The sequence below is a fragment of the Oryza sativa genome, chromosome 9 (assembly GCF_034140825.1).
Source record: "Oryza sativa Japonica Group chromosome 9, ASM3414082v1".
In the NCBI taxonomy this organism is placed as follows: Eukaryota; Viridiplantae; Streptophyta; class Magnoliopsida; order Poales; family Poaceae; genus Oryza; species Oryza sativa.
Window position 1 is genome coordinate 9,935,731 of NC_089043.1, and position 26,480 is coordinate 9,962,210.

The 26,480-nt window shown below is 40.3% G+C and overlaps 1 protein-coding gene, 1 long non-coding RNA gene and 1 other non-coding gene across 3 annotated transcripts; 2 read left to right on the plus strand and 1 right to left on the minus strand.

Annotated features, from left to right (window-relative positions):
• Positions 1-2,963: 2,963 nt before the first annotated feature.
• Positions 2,964-3,714, plus strand: LOC4346592 (SKP1-like protein 4). Its single transcript, XM_015755934.3, has one exon. It carries the CDS (start codon positions 3,076-3,078, stop codon positions 3,556-3,558), a length of 483 nt encoding a protein of 160 aa, XP_015611420.1. The 5' UTR covers positions 2,964-3,075; the 3' UTR covers positions 3,559-3,714.
• An 11,415-nt stretch (positions 3,715-15,129) lies between these two features.
• On the minus strand, positions 15,130-17,461 carry LOC136351875 (uncharacterized). Its single transcript, XR_010735133.1, has 3 exons — positions 16,849-17,461; positions 16,456-16,521; positions 15,130-15,331 (listed from the first exon to the last, which is right to left on the minus strand). It is a non-coding gene; the product is annotated as an uncharacterized lncRNA (long non-coding RNA).
• A 590-nt stretch (positions 17,462-18,051) lies between these two features.
• LOC4346593 (uncharacterized) lies at positions 18,052-19,739 on the plus strand. Its single transcript, XR_001539823.3, has 4 exons — positions 18,052-18,208; positions 18,334-18,552; positions 19,223-19,267; positions 19,373-19,739. It is a non-coding gene; the product is annotated as an uncharacterized protein (transcript).
• Positions 19,740-26,480: the final 6,741 nt, after the last annotated feature.

A 26,480-nucleotide genomic window follows, 5' to 3' on the forward strand; every position in this document is an offset into this window, starting at 1 on the left:
CAGCCGGTGGCGGCGGTGAGTCTCTTTTCTCTTCTCCCCCACCGTCTCACCCCCTCTACCGAGTAAAGTGAGGAGACCGGTGGCCGAAGGAGATGGTGGTGCCGCCGCGGGCCCCCAGCCGGCGCGCGCGTGCACCCACGGGTGCGTGCGCTTCCATCGAGGAGCTCCTTGGCGGTGCCCTTTGCCCTTTCCCTTTCCCCCTTTGCCGGCGTCGACGACGGCTGGCGACGAGCTAAGGACTAGGGTTAGGGTTTTTCTTTTCGATCCGTTGGATCGTTTGCTTTTCTTTGCTTTTCTCTTTGTATTTCTTTCCTGAATCAATCTAAACGCTAGGCTTGCTCTGATACCATTATTAGAGTTGTCTATTGGATCACCTAGGTTTAGATCTAGTCGGGTGGTTCTTTTTGCGATGGATGATTGAACAACAATAGAGATTAAGGGAAAGGGTTTAGGGATGTGACCGGTTGACGCGTTGGATGAGGAGGAAGTCCCGGCCATCGTTCGTTGACGTCGCTATGCTTGTCGAGGACAGCGGCGACGATGTGCTTGACGGCGACGGTGGTTGTAGCAGTGGGAGTCGTGGTCGGCGCGGCGGTGGCGCGTTCTCGTCACTGGCTACGCCTCCTTGATCGGTTAGGGTTTGTGGGGTGGAGTGGTGGCGGCGATGAACCTCGTGTCTTGTGCCGTTCCGTCCTCCACCCCTCTTTATATGGCACAGTGTGACGGGGGCCCACCAGCCATTGGGCTGGGCGTCCCCGATCAGGGCGCAGGTCAAGGCCCCCTTGAGCCGTTGGGCTCAAGGGGAGGGAGATCTATGCGGGTAGAGGATGAGACACCACACCATGCTACCCACAGTCACAATGATAAAACCATGGTTAGATATCACTCCATTGGTGGACATGAACACACACGGTGTCTTTTCGTTATCAAAATCATAAAATGCCTATTACAATAACACTTAGAGTAAATCCATAAAATGCCAATAACGAGCACCCTAATCCAAAAAATATCATCGACGAATACAACCTTCAAGAAATGCCATCGTACAAGTCATTGTGTCCCAGAAATGCCATTGCCGTCACTTTTACTCTGTTAGATGCCGTTAATTTTATCAAAATGACCAAATAACCATCCTGAAGACCTCAACCCAGGACAAATTTTCTTCCCATCAACCGCCAGTCATTCCTCTTCCTCACCTCTACTTCAACCACCGGCCACTTCTCTTCCACCTGTTCTCCCATTGCCGGCGGTTTCTCCCCTTACACCCCTGTGAGGGGGCCCTCTCCCCTCTCTCTTTCCCTTATGATGGCCTCGAATGACGATGGTTCCTGTGCTCCTCGTCGTTGATGGCGCCCCCGCACGTATCCTCACCCACAGCTCCCCGGTCGCACTCGCCTCGAGCTCTTGCCGCTACCGCCGTCCCGAGCTCCCGCGGCCGGTGGCTTCTCCCCTTCCACCACCATGCAGGACCCCTCTCCCTTCTCTCCCTCCCCGACGACGGCCTCAAATGGCGAAGCGAGCTATGGCGGGCAAGGCGGCCTTGGCGGCTGTGGATGAGATAGATTGATGCTGGCAGTCGAGGAGAAGGTAGATCAACGCCAACGGCATGCACAAGTGGATTTAGTCGTTGCGGTGATGGTTCCCGTACTCCTCATTGCCAACAGCACCCCCGCACACGTCCTAAACTAGAGCTCCCCCATCGCCCTCGCCCCTGAGCTCTCACACCGCCGCCAGCCGCCACCCCCGAGCTCCTGGTTCGTCCCTCAGCCTCCCATCGTAAGCTCGTCCTCCTCGGAGCAGCCGAGATATGGGTCCCATTGAGAGCTTTCTCCTCTATGTATGACAAAAGGTTGATGATTTGGGGAATTTTTCAAGAATGCTACAATACTAATAAACTTAGGCCAAAATTATTGGAAGTACATGTTATCATGAACTTGATTTGGTGAAATTTTGAGATTTTCTCGTGTATAGTTTTCATATGAAAATTCGGATATACATTATACATCCAAGGGCAAGATAGTGTTTACACCGTGCCTAATGGAGTACAAGTGATAAAGTAGCGAAGACAATGACATTTTTTGTCGATGATATTTTTTGGATTATCTCCAAACGGTTTGATTTCATGCTCTTCGTACAATTTGCTCCTTTAATCAGGTGTAAAAAATCTAAAACAATTTACCCTGTCAATCAATCATCCAAAGTTCAAAACAATTCAAATGACGAGGATATAGGCTGACAATATATATGATGAAATGTGACTAGCTAAATTTATCTAAGCTACAACGCTGCCTGATTATTACAAATTAATAAAATATTACGGTAACACAAAACCAAGGGGCTTCCTATTTGTTGCGCGCTGGCTAAGAAGTAGCGCGCAGCCGCGCCCCCCTCAAATCCCTACACTGTTAGCGCTGTAATTAGCAGTGACGGTAATTAGCGCTAACTAGCAATATTTTCCTTTTTTCTGGTAGGTTTTTTGACTAATCGATTGATAAAAAATCTATACGTGAAGACAAAATTTGAAAACTTTTAACTCGAAATTTAAAATTTTTTCAAGTCAAAATTTAAAAACTTCTAACTTTTCGTCTCAGATTTAAAAAACTTTCAACTCAAATTCGAAACTTTGAACCCATATTTAAAAACTTTCAACCTAAATTTGAAAATTTGCGACCCATATATATTTAAAAACTTTCAATCCAAATTAAAAAACTTCAATTCGGATTGAAAAACTTATAAGCCAAGATTTAAAAACTTTCAACAGAAAAATTTGAAAACACATGTGTTGAAGATTAAAAAAAAGTCAAAAAAGACGCGAAAAGAAAACGCTAAAAATAGGAGAAAATCAAAAAAGAAAAAAGAAAATCTAAAAAAAAAAGAAAAAGCAAAAAAAGAAAAGGCCGTAGCAATCGCGCAAAACCAAACGTGTTCGCGTTCGGTATCTCGACCTTTCTCCAAATCCGATGCTTAATCCTCATACGGTATACTCCGTAGGTCGGTCGACCTGACCTATAAATCCGCAGCCGCCACGCGAACCAAAAACCGGATCGGATCGGACCGCGTCTTACCAGATTGGCGATGGCGGCGGCGGATGGCACCACCGGAGAGGAGGTGAAGAAGACGATCGATCTCGTCAGCAAGGACGGCGAGCGGTTCGAGGTGGCGAGGGACGCGGCGCTGCTGTGCAAGACGCTTCGGTGGATGATCAAGGGCGGCTACGGCCGGATCCCGCTCCCCAACGTCGCCTCCCCGATCCTCGCCAGGGTCGTCGACTACCTCGCCCGGCATGCCGCCGCCGCCGCCGCCATGGACGACGACGGCCTCGACAGGTTCGACCGCGACTTCCTCGCCGGCGTCGACCAGGACACGCTGTTCGACCTCCTCCTCGCCGCCAACTACCTCCAGGCCGACGGCCTCCTCGACCTCGCCTGCAAGAAGGTCGCCGCCATGATGACCGGCAAGTCGCCGGAGCAGATGCGGGAGATCTTCCACATCGTCAACGATCTCACGCCGGAGGAGGAGAAGGAGATCCGGGAGGACATCGCTTGGGCGCTCAACTAGCTATGCTCATCTACAACATGTAATATACTTTGTTTTGATTTTCTTGCGCACCTCGCACATATGGATGTATCCCTCTTTAATCTTTCTCAAACATGATTAGCAAGAAGTATAACAAATATAATACCAATTAAGTTTTTTGAGAGTGCGACGTGATCACTAATGTGTACACAGTATATTGCTGTATTATCATATTCTGAAAATGTTAGAGCTAGTACGTTACATCATATATTTGTTTAATAACAAACATACTTCCTCCGTTTTATATTGTAAGACTTTCTAGCATTGTCCACATTCATATATATATTAATGAATCTATATATATATATGTGTGCCTAGATTCATTAGATAAATATGGACAATGCTAGAAAGTATTATAACCTGAAACGGAGGTAGTATTTGTTTCTGGATTTTCTTTGCTCTGAAAAACACATTTGCATGTATTAAATGAACCGAACGGATGATGCTATGTATGGGAAAAATATAAGGAAAAATCTCTACATATGCATGATGAATCTTCCCTATAGTTCAACATAGTTTCACTCATCACTCATTGTTTCATTCATTGTTTCATTCCTCATGGAATGATCCAGATCATCTCGCTCACATCCAATGCACCTCCCTCCTTGCAAACGAGCGCCTCCCCTGGCCCTAGTCCCTCTTCTCCCTCTCTCACATGCTGTCCATCTCCATCCTCACACCATCCATCTCCACCCTCACGCCGCCATCGCCCGCCATCATGGCCATCCATCTCCGTCCTTTGAATACCGTCGCCCGGTCCCTTCTCCCCTTCAGCCATCACCGTCGATCTACTGCCTCAGTTGTCGTTATCGCGATTGCCAGCGATCCCTCACCGCTAGTTCGTCGTCGCGGTGACTAAGCCATCGCTCCACCATCGCGCCGACGTCCATCTCCACCCTCATGCCGTCGTCGCCCCACCATCGTGCGGCCATCCATCTCCAACCTTAGAAAGCCATCGCTCGGTCCGCTCTCCCCTTTAGCCACCACCGTTGATCTTCCTCTCAGCCATCGTCTCAGCCATCGCTGTTGCGATTGCCAGCAATCCCCCACAGCCAGTTCGTGTCGTAGTGACTGAGCCATTACGCTGCCATTGCGCTGCCATCGCTTGGCCGTCCATCTCCACCCTCTCGGCTTTGTCGCCCCGCTATCGCGTAACCATCCATCTCCGTCCTCAGAACACCGTCGCTCGGTCCCTTCTATCCTTCATCTACTACCGTTGATCTCCTTCTCAGCCGTCGGCCGTCGATGTACTGTCGTGATTGCCAGCGATCCCTCACCGCCAGTTCATCGTTGCGGTGACTGAGCCCCCGCCAGCCGTCGGGCCGCACCGCTGCGACTCGCCTTCATGCCGCCCGGGAGCAAGAGGAACGGTGGGTCAGGGTCAGGGCTGGGGTGGTTGCGTGGTACCTAGGCTCGATCAAGGTGCTGCCCGTGGTGACCAACGATGTAGCTGCTGCCACCGTCTTCACTGTCACTGACCTCTGCTCTCAGGTGGGACAGGAATTCTTGCGGTTCTATTTTTCCTTTTCTTCTTGTTAGAGGTCATGTCATTATTTTTTGAATAAGATGTTTGTATTAAATGAAATGTAATTAGTACTAATTGGTTAGTGAATTATTAACTGGCTTCAGTTAGAGAGACTCACTAAACTGGTCATAAAGGTCAAGGCATCCTGTGGACTGCAATGACCTCGGCCTCGCTGTCCTGACGCCATTGTGCACGCCGCTTTGTTGGTGGGGTGTGCGCTTTGTGCGAGGAAGAGGATGAGTGGGCTTTACGGGCTACTACCTTTGTCCTAAAATATTTGTCGTTTTGAGTTTTTTTTAACTTTTTATCGTTCGTCTTATTTAAAAAAATATAAAATTATTATTTATTTTGTTTGTGACTTGTTTTATTATCAAAAGAACTTTAAGTATGACTTATCTTTTTTTATATTTGCGTTAATTTTTTAAATAAGATGAATAGTCAAATATTAAAGAAAAAAAGTCAAAGCGACAACTAATTTGGGACGGAGGTATATGTTTTGTTGAGTAATAAGTAACCAATTTACCGATGCACTTCCGGTTACATCCTAAATTTTGTGTGGAATTTTTGGGTATGCTAGTGCACACACCCGAAACCCCCCGCGGGTTCACCCCTGACCTGAAGTTAGTATATGCACGGTACTAATTAAAACGCTTTATCTGAATTTTCTGACATAAACATCAAAATCATGAGAGAAGTTAAACCATTTGCATTATAAAAATATGCAGAGGCTAATCAAATTGTTTAAACCAGGACATCATCATAAATATGACACAGTCATTATTATTCACATCCACTGATTTCACAATTTTTCATTTATACTGTAAAATTGGAAACACGGTGGTTACCTTGTTGGCGGATTAGTTCGGTGGTCTGTGAGTGAGTGGGATACGAGGATCGCCGGTGCCATCGGATAGGCAACGCTTGCTCTGGCCCGTATAGAATATCACATCTAACCAAGGAAGTCTTAGCCACGCCGATGCAAGTGAAGATGACGCAAATTCGCTGGAGGTCAGACTTAACCGATGCAGTCCATGGTCGAAACTAAGAACTCGTTGGGAATAAATTAGGGTACCGATGAAGTGAAAGTAATTTTATTGATCTGTGGAGATATATTACAGAGACCTCGAGTGTACATATTTATACACATGGGTGGATACTAGTCCTTATTGGACTCGACACAGACTTTCCTAAAGATAAAAGAAAATAAACTAATCCTGATCGGACACTAAGAAAACTTGACGAAAGATAAAAATGAAAATTACCACACCCTGCCTAATTAGATAAAACTGAATTGCCATGTTGTGGTCTTCACGATCCTTTTTTGAACTCGGTTTCTTCTGAATAAGCTTCCATCGGTTGAATGTCTCCTTTCCTTAACCGAATCCACTAAAGAATCTTACCAAACTTTGGTGTTAAGACAAGAAATTTTACCTTCAAATCAAGGAGCTGACCTAGGGGGCATGGATTCAGCGACAGTGAATCGGGGATGCAGAATCGTACGGCGACAGCTATATGGGGGTGTGGGATCACCGTAGTCAACAGCTAAGGATATCTTGGGGCAGGATAGGTGGCGGCAATATCAACCTCATCAACGGCGACGAGGGTGCGATGGCGAGGTGGGGCGCGGGATCGTCCAAGGCGAGGATGGTGCGATGGAGAGACCGGGTGATGACATTCTAGTGGTGGTGATCAGCGAGTAGCGGCGGCGCGTGAGAGGGAGAGAGGATGAGGGTTAGGGCTGTGGGAGACAATTTGTCTCTCAGTCACCACATCAACGGGAACCGAGCGACTACAAGTCAAGCTATGTCCATCATCAGCACATATTTTTATAGCTATTCCTTGTGATTATATTAGGTTTCCCTATGTTGTAGGTGTAAGTCATATTTTATACACCATCAAAAACATGGAGTGTGTAATCATGAATTGCACAAGTTTTTGTCGAAACCACGGATAGACAATCAATTAGAAAGTTATACACTTCCACACAAATTCAGAATTTTCATAAGAATGATACTAGCATTTCCTAAAAAAAAAATACTAGCGAGATAGATATATATGCTGGATTTGGGCCTAACAACTATGAGGCCCACGGACCAGTTTCTGATTCAACTACAAATGGCTCACAATACCAGACATAGATTGATGTATTTAATTAGCAAACCATTTTCATGTAGACATTGAGCCGCCCGTGGTTTTGGTAGTACACATATTCACACCATTATACTTGCATCCCAATCATGTCTATGTCTATATATACAAATTCATGATGGAAAAATTTCTTAGCATTTTCCTTCATCTCTCCTTTCCTCTCCCTCTATTCCAACAGAGCAGATCTAAGGGGAAGCTATGGGTAAAAACACCTTGGGCATAGCAACTTATCAGAGGAAACGATGGAATCAGGGGAGCAAACGAAGGTAGGTCACTCGTGTAAAAATTACAACATATCGATGACTGATACTGAGATCCTATCTTTCACGGATCAATGAATTTGATTTGATTCATAAATCATGTTTTCCCAGGGAAAACAACAAGATAGTTTTGTGGTGGCAGCAAAGAATGATCATGCTGATCATTCCGATCTTATATTCTAAAACATACTAGACCTAGTAGAGAAATATGTACTAAAGGATTTGGAAGCTCTAGCCATGGCTACCATGGATATACCCGAGGAAGTCAAAGCTGTTGAACCCAAATCCAATGATTTAGTCCACAAGACATGGAGGAACATTGGAAAGCGAACTCGACAATATAACAACGAAGGAACTAAAACAGATGTTTTTAACTTTATATCTCATGTTTTTATTTTAATATCAGATGTATGTGTTTCTAGTTTTAGGGGGTGGGGGTGGGGGTGGGGATGGAATAATTTTAATTTATATTAATGTCATATTCTTTGGCCCATGTTCATTTCTATAGAAAATTGAGAAATAGTGAGACGGTTAGGAGCCAATTAAATGCCATATAGGTGAATAGAGAGTGGCGTTCAGAAAATGCTAATTTCTCGCATGTGTCCAAGTGTGCCACAATGCCTTTTACTCCATTTCCATTGAACATTTTCCATTGAACATATCGTGACTATATAGACAATCTCTCTATTGTTTATCTTTTTCTTGGAAAAATATGCTGACATATGTATATGTGTATTCACATGCAGAAATCCTCTGATTGTAATGTAGAAGATCATGGTATGTAACTCAGATTTTACTCTTTAGTCGATCTAAATCTTATTTATGTTATTAAGTTTCTAAGTCATGTGCTGAATTTTGAACTCAAATATATTTAATAAGCTTGTAGGGAAGCATAACTATGCTGGCCATAAAGAATTTGAGTTTCACTAAAGTGTAATAAATTAAGCCCTTAAAGCATCACTTTTTTTTGTTAAAAGGTAAAATAGTGTTTTTAAAAAATATTTGTTTACTATCTTAGTAGTACTTAATTTAGTGTGCAATTTGAATTTGTTGATACACAAGTTTGTTGTTCTAGACACAAACAACATTATACTCCCTCCATCTACTTTTGGTAGGCATATTTCCAAATCTGAAAAACTTATTTTTGATAGGCATATTTCAATCCAACAACCTATCATCTTAATGACTTTCTCGGATTTAATGCGTGAATCTTCATTCCTCGACACAAGATTGGCTACATGGGCATCGAGAAATGTAAATATTAATGAATCGCTTGTTTACAAGGAATTACTAGTAGCATGTTTAAATAGATGATAAGTAGAATTACTTATCCTTGGTCTGTGTGTCAAGATGAAATATGACTATCAAAAGTAGATAGATGGAGGGAATATGGTCTTATTTGAATGTACACAGGCACCCGTAGGTCCGTGAAAGGAAGGGCAATGGCCACAACTCTAGGTATTTAGTGGCATTTGTTTATAAAAATAAACTTTGTAATATGACAATACTTATTTTGGAGTATTTTCATGTAAATCGGTCCAAAATATATGGAGGTACTACTCAGTACACAAACGGAAGGGGGCCAACCAGGAACAATCTGCCACATGGTTTTCTGTAACCATTATTGAAGGATTTGATTTCTAGAGGATGTTGTGCAACTGTTTCTGGAGGATGTGATTTGTTAAGAATTGATGTCTGGAGTTTCGAAGTATGCTACCTCAGTAGCATCCAGATGTTAGCATTTCTTTTAAAGTTGTATTTCCTCTGTCAGAAGCACCGTATTTATCAATGCAAGTACTTTTGCAAGAAAGACATCATTGTTGGTTTCTAAGACTAGTTTTTCATTAGAAACTTATGTGAAAGTGATGGTTAATTTATCTATAACTTGGTCTCTTAACTTGATGAGAATTGTCAAGTGTTGGCAATAAAGCTAGTAGGATCCTGGTGGTGAATCCTGCCCACAAGAGATATTTCGTACCTATGTACCACATAAGGTTAGGGCTCGAATCTTAATATTAAATCATGACAATTAGTATAAGCACAAATGGGTATGTTTACCATTCAGTGTTCAAAGCATGTGCCCCTACCACAAAAACTTAGGTTTGTTTACCTATCTGCTACCCTAAGTCATCTCGGGTCCACATTAACTATAATCTTCTTAGGCTGGACATTAATAAAAATAAAGTTAAGTTGTTACACTGCTTCCAAATGTTCTAGGACGACAAAAAGACTTCACTAAAATAGGAGAGACCAAAGTTTCGTTTTTGCCACTGTATCTTCTGATGAAATTCCAAGCTCATGTCCCAAAAGAAACCAATTTCTGCTCAACATTGTAAATTGAATCAACATTGGAAGAATAGATGCTCTCTTGTTTCTCTAAGTCCATTATTGCACAGTGAACATGCATGGTATTATTAGAAGGTTTGCAGTGTTATCTGTCCAAAAATCCGTGGTGCTAACTCTGTCCATAAGCCGCAACCAAGCAAGTACTTTGATATTCATCATAGCTTTACTCTTCCAAACCAAACGCAAAGTTCTTGGGGGAGGTGGGGATTTATCAACCAAAAGTTGAATTTGTAGAAGAGTTGAAAAGCATACCAATTAGTTCCCCAAATATATGTCCAAAGGTCTGTGCTTTCACCATGAGAGATAGGAAAAACTGATCATGCACTTCCTTGAGAAGAATTCAGCCGTTGAATCTTCTTTATGCTTGACAATAGAGAGAGTCATGGATAAGCATAAGCTGTAACCATTCCTTCTCATAGATCTTCCAAGAAAAGTGCACTGTCCCCTTTACCAAGTTATATCAAATTGCATAACACCTTCCATTATAAAGAACCACAACATTTAGGGCTTGTTTGGTAGAGTTCCAATTCCTAAATTTAGCTCTAGGAGTTGGGCTTGGAGTGGAGTTGTGGAGCAGCCAAAATCCAACTCCACTTCTCTAGTTCATTTTGTGATAGTGCTCTACCAAGCTCCGCTTCTAATTTAGGTGGAGCTGAAATTGTTTGGGTGGGCTTCAGCTCTAGAAGAGTTGGAGTTGGATCTACAGCTATGCCAGACATGCCCTTAGTTCCATGAGGAACTAAAGAGGAATAGTAGGTTGTCCAAATTAGATTAACCCAAGGAATGGGACTTTAAATATTTCAGATGTAAGTCAATGACACCTATGCACTTAGAAATTGTCTTCAAATGTCTGAGAAGTACACATTCTCCCAAGCTGTCTGCGACTTCTTAATTTGTAGAATTCAAGTCGTTTCCTCTCTTCTTGCTCTGCAATGGTCTTAATTATTGAAGCCGGCAAAGGTAGGGAACACATATATAGTATGTTGGCAAGGATGATAGCACATAATCTTTTGTTTCGATGTGTGCTTTTTCACACCCATGTTGTATGTGTGGACATGATCAGTGTGTGTGCCTATGGCAGATTGTCATTGTTATTTATCAGTTTACACTAATATAAATATAGTGTAGCTCTAAAGCATTTGCTAAGCGCATTATAACATGCGCACCCTCCTCCCACTCTACTATCCATCCTTGAACCTAGATAAAAACAATACCACCCTTTCTCTCTACCCTTTCGTCAGCCAAACTTCTCAGAATTAAAATTAAAGTGATCATATTTTAGTAAATAAAATGCTATATGTATTGATTTTTAGCAAATACCAAAGAAACAATTTATTTCTGCACATCTCAACATGAATAATTTATTTACAGAAAATCAAACACTAATGTAATTTATTTACCGCATATGCATGTACATAGAGAATTTATTTATTTCATATACACAATATAGCAAAATACACGATATCATTTTATCATTGCTAGCAAAATATTTCTTTTCTTTCACCTAGGCATGTGCATGGCCACACCAGCGGTGGCTGGTCTCTAAACCAAGAAGATAGGCGCTTGGTAGGCGTCAATAATGGGCATGCTTTGTAAACAGTGGGGCTGCATTAGAAGCAGATAGCCCAGACATGTGTGGACAACAGGTTGCACGATGCAATGTCCTCTTAAGCAGATCATACATCCTTGGAAAAAAAATAGCCTAAATTGGTGTGGGCTTCTCGGATTCAATCTCAAAGATACAGATCATATTGAATGTAGCAGGAGAGCCACTGTTTTGATTCACCCAGGTTTTCTAGTGATCTGATGGAAATTAGCGGTATTAAGTTTTTGTAGGTTGGAATGTGTATTGATATGATGAGTGAGTTGATCAATGGGTTGGTCTTATCTCTAGTGCTGAAATTGTCAGAAAAACCCAAGTCAGAAAATCTACATATGGTAGGCATCTTCCATCGAGATCTTAAAATACAAAACAATGCCCTTGCCAGGTGCACTTAATGTCGTCAAGAAATATCTAAGGACAATAAACTTGTTTTCCTGGGTCTTGTTTGCATGTTGTCTCCCTGGAGGAGGATGCTAGTCAGACAAACAAAGATTTTGTATTGGTACTAGGCCTCCTCAGAGTAATAAACTTATGTCTATCGGACAGGCGGCCAGTTCTTATTGATATGGAAAATTTATGGTTATAGTGGTCTACCCAAAACTATTATAGGCCAACATGTTAATCTCATAGAGGGTTTCTGACAAGGTGGGTGATCGGTGGGTTCACCAAGTCATTGGGCTCTAGCTCGGTGGATCATGGGGCTCGATCTCAAGCTTGGCGTTGTATCGACATGTGGTGGCAGGGGATCCTTTTCTTACCCCCCTTGGAGTTGGACATTTATACATGTAGGTCCCCTTGTACCCTAGGAGGACCCATACAAATATACTTTGGCGGTGTTTTGGATTTGGGCCTAACAACTACCAGGCCCATGGACCATGTCACGTTTGGAATTTCTATCCAAAATTCCAAACGCTTACAGGTGTGTTAAATCCTCGTCCAGGAATCAGCCGAGACACACAATAACAAATTGATAATAGAGTATTATCAAACAGCTAATTAATGCTCGCAAAATAATAAAATTATACGCAGCGAAAATAAAAACAAAATACTAAACAACTATGGCGGCTCCACTCCACAAGCATCTTGACCCGAACAAAGCCTAATTTTCTACAGCATCACCTTCATTGAAATACTCCTCCTCTGATGAATGAGTATTGCAAGAATGAGCATATGACATACTCAACAAGCCACACAGCAAATATGCAAATGCACAGGATAACAAAGGATGGCATAATAGTCCACACACATTCTCTGGGTATGATCTTTCTTCTCCACAAAGATAACTGGTGCTCCCCACGGTGAAGTATTGGGTCTGATATATCCTTTCTGAAGCAAATCATCCACCTGTCTCTTTACCTCTGCTAACTCATTAGCTGCCATTTTGTATGGTCTCTTGTGGATAGGGTTGGCTCCAGGTACTAAGTCTATCCGGAACTCTATGTCTCTCTTAGGTGGCATACCAGGCAAATATTCAGGGAACACATCTGGATAGTCTTGAACTATTGGGATCTCTTGCAAAGCAACTTGGTTTAAAGTCAAACCAAGAGATCTAGGGGAGAACACAACGAAAGACACAGTTTGCCCATTGCTACTAGTTAAAGTCACCTTTCGGTTAGCACAATCTATAACTCCTCGGTGGCAGGTTAGCTAGTCCATCTCTAAAATAACATCAAGATCATTGGATTCGAGTAAGATAAGTTTGGATGGGAAAGGAATTCTTTCATTGTTACCACTTCCACTTCCACTTCCTTCAGTGTGAGTGTTCACCAACTGAAGAAAACACGGGCAACAGGGAAGAACGATAGAGAGACACCCTTAGAACGGAAAACTTAATTAATTTAAATTCTATTGCTCTTAACTGTGTATGATTACATTTAAATTGGATTAAAACTCTCTCACAATCTAACTTACTCTCTGACAAGCAAAAGGACCTAACTCATATAGTTACATCCCACCAATGATGTAAGCAACACGCTAAACCCACACACGCACAAGCAAACTAACACAGTGAACTACGGCAACGATCTAACGAGGCACTAATCCTGCCTTGCGTCGGAGCGAAGAGATGGATCTTCTTCCTCTGGAATAGCTGGCAACGATCTAACGAGGCACTAATCCCGCCTTGCGTCGAAGCGAAGAGATGGATCTTCTTCCTCTGGAATAGCTGGCTCTCTTTCTTCTGGATCTTCCTCCTCTGGGGTAGCTGACGGCGGTGCTTCTCCCTTGAGCTCGGCCAGTTCCTTCTGCAGGCGATACACCTTGCTTTCTAGCTTGCAAATCTTGCGACGGTTCCAATTTTCCCTCTCATGAGCTGCTTTCCGCCGCTCCACGCCAACTGCATCCATGGCGCAAAGCATATACACGCCATGCTTCAGAGTGGTGCTATCTTCATCTTCCGGGCAATTGTAAACTCCATACTCCTGATCATGAAGCTTGTGTGGATGATACTGGAAATCTGATGACTCTAACTCCTCATCAAAGCGATGACGAAGCTCTCCAATGGCCACCAAAGCTGCCTCCTGACAAGCATGAATATAATCTCTTCCTCCAGCTTCAAACATCATTGATGGAAGGTCTTCACGATCACTAGTCAACGTCATGCGAACACGACTATTCTCCTCATTGGGGTCATGGGGAATTTGGCGATACTCGGGGACAATGTTGTAGCCTACTTCAAATGCCATCATTCTCAGCTCCCTGACGAATCCTACTGCATCGATCAAGCTTTCTGGCATCTAAAGGAACACATAAAGGAGGAATTAATGCATATATTTAAGTTAGCTGCACAAGCTAGACTCAATTAATTTTGACCCCAAAAGAAAATTAAAAGAAAAGGAGCAAACAGAACTAATTTTCGTTTTTTTTCAATTAAATTTCGAAAATTTTTCTTCTTTCTGACCGAAACATAGCTTGATGGAAATAAATTTGTTTTTTTTCTGTTTATACCAATTTCGAATTTTTTTTGGGAATTAGTTTTCGAAAATTTTTATTAAAGCCGAGACATAGCTTTTCAGACACAAATTTTGTTGTTTTTTTTCAAAATTTTTTTTAAACAGGAGCATAGACTTTGGAAGTAGACAAAAAGAAGCAAATATTTTTTTTCTGTACAGTACTCGTGAGAACAGAACGAAACAATGTTTTTATTTTGGAAAAAAAATCAACTTTGAACAGAAATAAATTGATTTAGACAAATGAATAAAATAAAACTTAGGATGTACCATAAGCACGGTATAATGTCACCATTAACAGGGATGAATAGTACTAGTGCTATCTTGATTAAATCAATACCATAATTATTATGTACAGTGCCGACTAACCAACGAAATTTACAAAAATCAAACTATTTAATACCCTGAACAGTAAGGTCCTTTTTTTTTAAAAAAAAGAACAGGTTTCTGTTTTAGTAAAGTAGGGTTTAGTAAATTTGTACCTACCCTTGCATGTGCTGCCAACTTAATTAATTTATAAGAGAATAGAGAGAAGAGGAGTTCTACTTTTCAAAATATTTTGAAGGCTACTTAAGGTTTACCATTTGGCTTGTCCCAAGGTCAAGGTTGCTCTAATACCAACTTGTCACGCCTGTAATTTCTATCCAAAATTCCGAACGCTTACATGTGTGTTAAATCCTCGTCCAGGAATTAGCCGAGGCACACAATAACAAAATGATAATAGAATACTGTCAAACAGCTAATTAATGCTTGTAAAATAATAAGTTATTATAGAGGTGGATAGTTACTCTCAAAAGAATAAAATTCTACGCAGCGGAAATAAAAACAAAAGACTAAACAGCTATGGCGACTCCACTCCACAAGCATCTTGACCCGAACAAAGTCTAATCCTCTTGAGCATCACCTTCATTGAAATACTCCTCCTCTGATGAATGAATATTGCAGGAATGAGCATATGACATACTCAACAAGCCACAGATCAAATATGCAAATGCACATGATAACAAAGGATGGCATAATATAGCTTATTTGCATAAACAACATTTAATAAACATTTGAGAGAATAGTAAAGCAGTTGTATAAATTAATCAATATTAAATAAACACTATACAACACACCCATGTTACATAGGCCCAACCATCTGAACAACCAACCCCGGTTGTACAAATCAAACCTCCATACCAAGAATATATCATTCCAAACCAGGAGTCAAATTAATTATCACGGTTTAACACCAATAATGAGTAGTGTGAGACTATTCACGAAAAATATTGTTAGACCCGCCCATAACCGCGGGCACGGCTATTCGAATAGTTTTACTCTGGCCAGAGATGTACCACTGTACCCACAAGACACAGCTCCACGACATGTCATCATGCGCCTCAATACCACCACGGTACCTCGGAAAGGAACTGTGACAATACCCCTCGCACAACACAACTCACCACAATGCACCATTCCTAGATCATAATCACCCCCTCTACAACTAGAGGCATGGACTCCCTAGCGACCCCCATGGACTTCTCGCCGCTTCTCAGTCTAGCACCCCGTAACGAACCATGCTATACAAAAGGTAAAGCCATTGCCCACGCTGGCTTGTGGTTGGCACGGTTAATGTTTCACAACAGTAGCTTGCGAACCGGTCCTTAATTGTCATGAGCACGACCATCAAAACCCTGTACTCACAACCCACCATTAATCAATTTTTAGTTAAGAATTGATTATCATAACACGATTAACCATCGTGAGCTACCATTAAATATAACCATAAGTAATAATGTAGTGTGATTCATCCCATTAATGAGCTAATGTTTCTAAGCATGTCTAAGCAATTATATATATAGCATTTAATTGAACCAAACCAATATATAAGGTTCAAGCCAATCAATTTATTACCCATAGGAAAATAAAGTCATCTTCGGCCATTAATTAATTGGGAAAGGCTCACCACCCGATGACATTCGAAAATAATGCATAAGTTGAAATAAAACATTAGCTTTAAACGGGTTCAACATCCTTAAAGGGTTGTTTGGAATTTGTGTGACTTGCCTTGATCTTCTTCAAATGCTTCTGAACCTTCCTCAACGTAAACGCTCTCCTCCGGAACGTCGGAAACTAAAGCAAATGAATAAAATCAACAAAACAGTAAAAAAAAAAGCATAAAAAGTATATGTGGGTATTTTTAACATGTAGATCTCGATTTTAGATGAATTTAGCAACTTGAACCACTTTAATCGGAGTTACGATGATTTAGTTATGAATTTCCGAAGTTTAATCAGTTTTCATCTAATACAGAAAATTATTACGATTTAAAAGGGAATTATGATGTCATCGACGACATCATCGCAGCCATGGCACTGGACAACAACTCCGCCGGCGATAGAGAGCTCGGGCGGCTAAACCGAAGGCACCTACACGAAGAGTATGACGAGGCGAACTCACCGGTGCAAAGAACTACGACAGACGACAACGAACGAAGGCCGACGACGAGCTCCGACGGCGGCACGGCTCGGCTCGATGTCAGCGGCGGCCCTCCGGTGGCTTGCGACGGCTGCGAAGGGGCGGCCGAGATGCTCCTCCACCTGGCGAACCCGACGGTGGCGACGGAAAGCGGCGGCGACGACGACAGCGGCCGTGCGGCGCGGCTGAAGCAGCGACGGCGACGGCGACGCTAAGGCTCACGTGGCGGCGGCGCGACGGGCGACGGCTGCAGCTAGAACATGAGGCAAACAGAAGAGGGCGACTAAGGGATGCTATTTATAGGCTCGGATTAAGGAGATCGAACTCGGAACGAAAGGAATCGAAATCGGAAAATCCGATGGTTAGTTTGGAGAGATAAACTCGAAAACGAATTTGATTCGGATAAAATACAAGGAATTAAACTCCGGTTTTTGAGGGAAACGAAAGAGGGAGATAAGGGAAATAATTCCCCTCAACTAATTTTAGGAAAACACAAGAGAAAAGGCCGGATTTAGAGGAGAAAAACCGAACCAACTCGGTCTCAGTTCGGCTGCCACTTGCCAGAGGTTGAAGAAGAACAGTACAAAAGGGACACAAAGTAGACTTTCAGCATTGGGCTGGACTGAGAAAATAACAAAGAAAGAAAGAAAAGAGAAGGGGAAGGGCAGCTCGGCTGGGCCGACTTGGGCTGCACAGCACGCGCGCGAGGGAAGAGAGTTGGGCTGAAAACAGCCCAACGGCTTAGGGAAAGATTTAAAAACTTTTTCAATTAAAATAATTCGTGAAATGATGTTTCATTTATTAAAAATACTTTCCTTGCTCAAATAATTCCCAGAAAAATCCATAAAATATACAAACAAGCAAATTATTTAATGAGATTTTATCTAGCTCAATTTTATGTTTCAATTTTTCCTATATTATTAGAGTTTACCTTGTAGGCTTTTAAATAATTTCTAAAAAATGCATTAATAATGAATTACTAAATTAGGCGATTTTCGGGGCGTGACAGACCATTTCCTTGATATCACTTCAATACCAGCATTGGCTTGGGAAACCGTACACAGATTGATGGATTTAATTAGCACACAGGTTTCATCTAAACCATGAGTCGCCCGTGGTTTTGGTAGTACTGATATGCACGCCAAGATACTTGCGTCCCTATCATGGATCTGTCAATATATATTGTTTCATGAGATATAAAACTTACTTGATCTTTTCCTTCATCTCTCCTTTCCTCTTCACTATTTAAACAAAGCAGATCTAGAGGGAAGCAATGGATAGAAACACCTTGGGTCATAGCATCTTATTAGAGGAATCGAAGGAACCAATCAAGCAAATGAAGGTAGGTCACTCATGTAGAAATACAAGTTACAACATACCGATGACTAGTAGTGAGCTTATTAGCATAGAGTTCCAAAGTCTATTCAATCAGTGAAATTGATTTGACTTTCAATTGTATATGCTCAGGGAAAACAAGAAGATAGTTTTGCAGGGACAGCAAAGAATGATCATGTTGATCATTCCGAGAAAAATGTACCAAAAGATTTGGAAGCTCTAGCCAGGGCTACAAAGAATGTACCCGAGGATGTGGAAATTACTGAAATAAAATCCAATGATTTAGACAACAAGACGGGGAGGAACATTGGAAAGAGAAATCGACAAGATGACAGTGGGAGTAAAACAAAGGTTAGTAACTTTTTATCTCATATATGCTTTCCGAATTCAGATGTATATGTTTTAGTTCATATTAATACCATATGGTTTGGCCATGTTCATTACCATAGAAAATTGGAAAACGGTAAGATAGTTACCGATTACTAGTCATATTGGTGAAGTAGTGATGTATAGAAAATTAATGCTAATTTCTCGTAAGTGTAAATGTGTGACACGATGCCTTTCATATAGCAAGAGTGTTTTTTTATCTTTTTGTTGGAAAAAGTATATTGACATTTGTATATGTGTATTGATATGCAGAAATCCTCTGATCATAATGTGCAAAGTCACGGCATGTATCATGTTAGCTTTTGCTCTTTTGTATGTATGAATCTTATTTATGTTATTATGTTTTTTTTAGTTTTTTCTTTTTTGCATGTATGAAACTTAAACATAATTAACAATCTTATAGGAAATCTTAACTCTATTGGTCATAATGAAAATGATTTACACTAATGTGTAATAAATTAAATGTGGCATAACTTTTGGTGCTAAAAAGGTAAAATGGTGTTTTAAAATTTTTCTATGTAGTTTACTAACTTACTAGTACGTAACTTAGTGTGGAAATTGAACTTGTTGATGCACAAGTTTGTAGCTCTCAACACCAATGTAATATTATGTGAACTTACTTTAATATGCACAGGAACTAGTAGTTCCGTGAAAGGAAGGACAATAGAGCTAACTCCAGGTAATTATAGTAAAGTGGCATTTGTTTAGGAAAGAAACTTTCTTATTTGTCAATTCTTATCCAGTAGAAATTTCATCTAAAACAGTCTAAATTAAACATATGCAGATCCTACTGAATACCCAAGGGGAAGGGGGCCAACTAGACTCGAACTTCCACACGGTTTTGTGTAGCTGTTATTGGAGGATTTGATTTGTTAAGAATTAGTGTCTCCGCTAAAGTTTCTGAATATTGTGCAATTGTTGCTGGAGTATGTGACTTCTTAAGAATTGGTGTCTTTGCTGATGTTTTTGAATATGCTATCTCAGTAGACACCTTGAGATGTTAGCATTTGGTTTTAAAGTTATATTTTCATTGTCAAGTACTTAAGTGATTTATTTGTCAAATCAAGTACTTTTGCAAAAATGTCGTCATTCTTAGTTTCTGAGACTAGTTATTATTTTGATGAGACTAGTAATGGTAAATTATTCTCTGACTTGAATCTTAGCATTAAATCTCGAGAATTGATACACGCACACAAGGGTCGGTTTACCATTCTATGTTCAAGGCGTGTACTTGTACCACATAAGCTTAGACATGTCTTGTGCATGTGAACGTGAGAGGGGTGTGCATGTGTGAGATTGTCATTTTTAATCTATCAATTCATACTCATACAAATACTGTAGAACTAAAGCCCGTACTACGCATGTTGCAATGTAACGTACACCCTCTTCCCACTCTCGCATCCATCCCTTGCACGTAGATAAAAAAAATTACCACACATTCTCTTCACTTGTCCATCCGCCCAACTTGTCGGTATTAAAATTACAGCCATCAATTTACTTATACATATTTCGTCACGAATACGTTTTGATTTTCAAGAAAAGGACAATATGTTTTGGTTTTTAGCAAGTGCAAAAGAAAATAGTTTATTTATGCACATCTTATCCTGACTAATTTATTTACACAAAAAACAAGTACAGAAATAATCTATTTCTATACTTGTCCAACACATAGAAAATATATTTACTACTTACAAACAATACATACGAGGAAACATGATGTACAAACCTAAAAACTTACCACATATGAGTAAAAACTTTACTCATGGTGACGTGGGCAAATCTCTTACATCTATTTCTAAATCCTGCAGTAGTTTTCAACTTTGCACTACATATGTGGTTTGCATTACATATTTCCACATACATATAAATACAATATATTTTTCATCGCTAGCAAAAAGAATCTCTTTTTTCTGCATAAGCACGTGCACGGCCACAATAGGAGCTGCTTGCCACACAACATTGTACGAAGATTGGCGCATGCTAGGCAATAATGACTGGTAGGCTCTGGTACTTGGGAAGCAGGAGTGGGGCTACCACTGAAGTAGATCATCCAGGCTCAGGCACATGTCGACTCCTTGAGCACAATATATATGGCCTCTGATGAAGATTGGACAACCTTAGAAAAACATTGCGATAATCGTCATATCAATGATAGGATGGGCATCAGTTGTGGAGCATTCTAGGGTGTCGTCAATCCATATATCATTTATTTTTAAGAAAGTGAATTGGAACACGACCTTTGGATCTAAAATAGAGGTTCACAACCAAACAACAAACAAAAGTACTTAGACTCACAGCATTAAAAATAGGTTCGACACAACCAACAACTCACTACAACCGCATAGGATTCGTTGATCCATAGATGGTATATCATGGATGATGGAGGGGAGTCGATGTTAGTGGAGAGGTTCCCTCCGGTGATCTATTGTAAACTATGGCCCTCTTTGTTTAGGTTTATAAGCCAACTTATAAGTCGAAAAGTCTAAGCCTAAACAAATAAGCAGCTTTTCCGTTTGGCTTTTTTGAAGCCATAAGCCACTCTAACACTATTAAGCCAAAAGCTAGGTTGGAGAAGCTTTTTTGGCTTATGTGAGGTAGATGTATGACTCAACTACTAAACTTAGGACATTAAATCCACCGGCTTATAAATCATATAAGCCAATAAGCTGACTTAAAAGTCTAGGCCAATAAGCCTAAGCCTAAACAAAGAGGGCCTATGTATAGGTATCAGTGGTCTTACAGCCCACGAAGGTAATGAGGTAATCCATCATCAACAATGTATGGGGCATTAATGCAGCGGCCCATGGTGGCAGTCGGTCATCATCTCGTGAGCGGCGGAGTGGAGACGACCAAATCCAAAATGCATTACGAAGTAGTATGCATGCTGCAGTAGTTTTATATTGTCACATTATTTATAGTGTTTTTTTCTTCTTTTGTCCACTCAGCCAAAATTATCACACCTGTGCGTAAGCACCATTGGTGTGATAATTGTGTCATGGGACATGACTGCACTCATCAAGATTGAAAATCCTTGGTATCTAAAGAAAATATTGGGCACAAGCAGTTGTATTTTTAATAAAATTTGAATGGGATCAAGTATTTGTTGTTAGCCTCCATCTCTGTGCGTTATGGGTCGGGCACATATGTGTGGTGTGTGTGTATATGACATTGCCTCAACAAATGGGTGCGTAGGACAGACGCGCTAATCGACCCGGCCTAACGCAGAAACCGTCACATCTCCACCTCCTTAGGCATTGACAAATGGTTTCACCAATAATAATGTACCCTTTCATTCTCTTCTTACATTTTGTTCTATAGAATATTTTTACATATTGTTTACTTCTTTGCTGAATAATCTTCTACAGAGTACAATTAATCTTATTTGCCTAACATATTTTGCATTGTGTTGATTTTCTTTAACATTGATGCCCAAAAAATGAAAGAATGAAAACCTAGATTTATTTCGTATAGGAGGTTATGTCCAATTCTCAAGAATGAATGTTTTGGTCAATGGATTTTTTTGCAACTAGATGGATCCTCTACACTACTAACTAAAATTTGTATGAGAATAAGTAAACATGAGGGTGCAAAGTGAATTTTATTTGTATCTAGAAGGTTTGGCTTCATGTTGTCTACACAATTTACAACCTCCATAGATCATCCAATGGTAGAAACATTAATGTAATTAATGTAGCTTTAGAAGAGATTAAAAGGCTAGAGCTAATAGAGTAAAAGAAATGCTAGTAATAAATAAGATGGTGTGAATGGCTTCACGAGAGAAAACATAAAATTTGGACTATATATAAAAGATCCAAAAGGTTGAAACAATTGAAGTGATATACCTTCACAATGACAAAATTATCACCTGGACAAATCATGTTTGTTGGAATCAAAATTACGAACTCAAATTGAGCACAAAGGGATAACATCATTGACAATGTTTGCTTTAATGAAATAAAACAATGTTGAGTTAAAAAAATGAAATCAAACAAAGCAACTTCTACATGGCCTTGAAATGAACAAATTGTTTCTTGATAAGTTTGCATGAAGAAAGCAATTTATTTATAGGGATAAAACCAAGCAAAAGTCATTGGAGTTAGGAATTTATGCTTTGACACCGGATCCATTAAAACAATAATGATGAGTTAAGTATTTAGTTGTTGATATTTCTTAACGACATTAATAGAAATATAATTCGCAGCAATGACGCCCAAAATATTACTCGGTATTCTTTAGGGTTACAAATATAATCTGCAAGCGCACGGATATACCATTGTACCATTTCACCTGGAAGTATTCCAAGGTATCGTATTTATTTAATCCCAATGGAAGATATCATAAGAGAGTAGTATGCTAATAATTTATATCACTTGTATAGATCAATGTCTAATGTAGGGGTTAATCAATTCAAGTGTAGGATATGTTGACTCACAGAAGGAACTAAACATAATACTGGAGAAAGAATAAGAAAAGCATCATTTTTGTACTTCTAGTATATAGTCATTTTAGTCTACACTTGCTATTGTACAATTATGCAGCCAATACCCCATAACTATGCCCTCCTGGTATATCGAGAAACCACCCCTGATTGTGGAGTTTCTTACGACAATCCATCATGCCTATCCAACCGGTAATAGATACGGAGGAGTACCCACACCAGGAAATTCTCTTAGCCCTATATATGCACGTGGAGGAATACCCATACTGAGTTGTCACTATCAGTGGCCTAATTCTACAGATCTGTGGGATATATCACCATTTAATAGTATCTAATAATTTAAGAACCACTCATACATTAATAAATATTACTCTACATCACTGCAGATGACATAGAGCAATCATATAAATGAACAACAAACCAATACTATTGCATATCTCCAGTAAATTTGCCACATAATTATTGCGAATCAAATATGAACTAAAGTCGGTACTCAAATAATTATATAAGTAAAGTAATGAACCAAAACTATATAGAGAAGAATATTTTATTATTGAATAAAGTCTTACAAGAGAGAGAGGAGCTGCTAGAGCCATACCCGAAATCTCTGGAAGACTTGAAGAACTAAGAAACTATTCTAATTCTACTCCATTAGCACTAGAACAAAGTAAATAAACGAGAGAGAGAGAGAGAGCTTCTTGCTTGATCCTTGGTGTGGGTTGTTGACGGTCGTTAGCGATCAGTTTCGACCGTCAATATTACCAAAATAGAGGAGAACTAGTTATGCTTGCATTGCATATTCATGTTAGAATAATAATATTCCACTAGTATTTGGTTCACTAACCTTTTGCAGAGAATAACTATAAAGTAGAGGAGAATCGACATCAAACCAAACGATAAATCAATCGGACGATGTCGAGAATCAGACTTATGTATGAATGGGCCAAGAACTCAGAATTGACATAATGAATTGGGCCAAAATTCACAAGTCTGTCTATGAGAGCAAAAGAGGAGGCCACCTGCCGATTTTGGGCCATGTTGGCCCAGCCCATGGTTCGGCCGAACCCCCCGCAGCACCACTCGATCTAGGGTTCTTCTGGCCGGCTGAGATGACTCTCTAATGACGGTTGTTGGGTATTACCGACCTCTCATCCTCACTTCACTCACACACCTCAAGAAAAGCTCTCTCATATTCTCTCAAGTTTAGTTTAGTGTTCTCAAGCTAGTGAAATATAGGAATAGAGTAGAAATCGTAGTCCGGAAGTCTTCGGAAGAGTTCGGGTATGGCTCTAGTAGCTCTTCTCTTCTCTTTTGTAAGCTTTATACTTTATTTAGAATACTTTTCTATATACATTTATGATATTGGAATACTTTCCGAGTATATGAATGCCAACTTTACATTATTATGTTTATGTTATACTGATTATACTGCTAGCTTATCTGGGAGATGCATAGGTACGGGTATAATGTTTGCTTATACAATTACTCTATGTCATGACGATGATATTAGAGTAGTATCTGGTAGTTTAGGCGTGGTGTCTAGATTATGGGATATCGTTATTTGGGGTTATATGCTGCGGATGAGAGGTGGGCCGCTGATGGTGATAGCTCAGTACAGATATTTCTCCGCGCGTGTATATAGTCCTAAGTTAATTTCCTGGGGAGGGTACTCCTCCGTATTTAGCCCCTGTTGTATGGTCATGACGGGTTGTCGTAAGGAACTTGACGGTCAGGGGTGGCTTCTCGAAGTACCAAGAGGGCATCGGATAGAGGGTGTTAGCTAGTATGTCAGATAACTAGGATGTATGTATACTATGTATACTAGAAGTATAGGAATAGATTCTCTTTCTATTTTCTTTCTACTTAGCTTAGATATTTTAGTATGAGAATGGGTAACTCTCTGTTTGTGTGTCACTCTACCCTTAGATTATCTTAACCCCTGCTTAGACTATGATTATTACAAGTAACATATAAATTATTAGTCTGGTTCTCTCTACTATGATCTTCCCACGGGATTAAACAAATACGATACCCTTGGAATACTCTCGGGTGAAATGCTACAATGGTATATCCATGCACTTGCGGATGCACTCTGTAACCATAATATACCAGGAGTATTTCTGCACCATTGCTGGGAATTATATTTCTGGTAATGTCATAAGAAATACCAGCATGGGTTGAAATGGAGAGGGAGATGTCCATTTATAGGCTGCCAATGACAGTTATAACGGTTGGAAATGTCCTAAACGCCTCGCAACCATCATTGGGAAGAAATCTAGGACGTCCACGTGAAAGGCCAGGATGAACGGCGCCAGTGGCGGTTTGACCGAACCCTGGTTTTTTTTATTTTTACCTGAACACTCACGGCCATGTGGCTCTCATGGTTTTTTTTTTTGACTTAAGGTGGCACGTCAGCCGAAACCGCATTTGGACATTATTTGCACTAGTTTTAGATGTTGAGGATGCATCATATCTGTTATTGCGATTCAAAAGGACAAATTACAAACTTGACAACAAAATGAAAGACCTAAAGTAAACTTATTCTTTTATAAGGAGGCAATACCACAAGCCCATGAAGGGGCTCCTATAGAACTTTCATGAATGAATATACTAGTTAATTTGATATCCCTCCATTCCTACAGAAATTAAAAATGGAACCAAATGTTTTCAATTGGTTATTTATATTCATTCATTACTGCTAACATGTAGGATATAATAGAGTAGTATTTTTCTTGCTCTTCCTACTAGCGTAGGAAAACATATTTTGCTAGTAGTGGAAAAATAGAAAACACATGTTTTCCCATGGAAAAATAGAAAACATGTTATCCTAAATTACCTAACACAAGATTATAACTCACCCTGCTGGATCAATTTGGGCCAAATAAAAAAGCAAATACCATCTATTTATATGGCAGAAACAAGAAAATTTGGTTCTCGAACCATGCAAAATTTGAATAATCGAATCATGTCGTTCGATTCAGAATAATTAACTTTTTTGCTAGTATGGAGAGGCGAGTGGCATTATATTTATCATTTTTGTACAGGGATTATATACCAATACGATAAATAGTGCCCAAAGTAAAATCGTCCCGGGCCCTGTTTGATTCGATCTAGTTCTGATCCCCATCCCCCCACCCCATGAACCCATTGTTCGATCCTTGGGGAACAACACTGGCCTCGTGCTACATAGTATAGCTGAACTGTATCCTGTCACGCCTTAACTGTAGTTTGGATAGTTTACTCACAGCGCTGTACTCTTGCACGATGGAAATAAGCATGTCCTTTAGCATGGATAATTAGTTTCACTGTCAACGGATCTTGGCACGTAGCTCATCACGACAGGATATATTGATAATTGTAGAGCGTTTCACGACAGGATACATTGTACATTGTTGACGGATCTTGTCATGTAGCTTAATATGACAGGATTCATTATCTAAAAAAAATATGACAG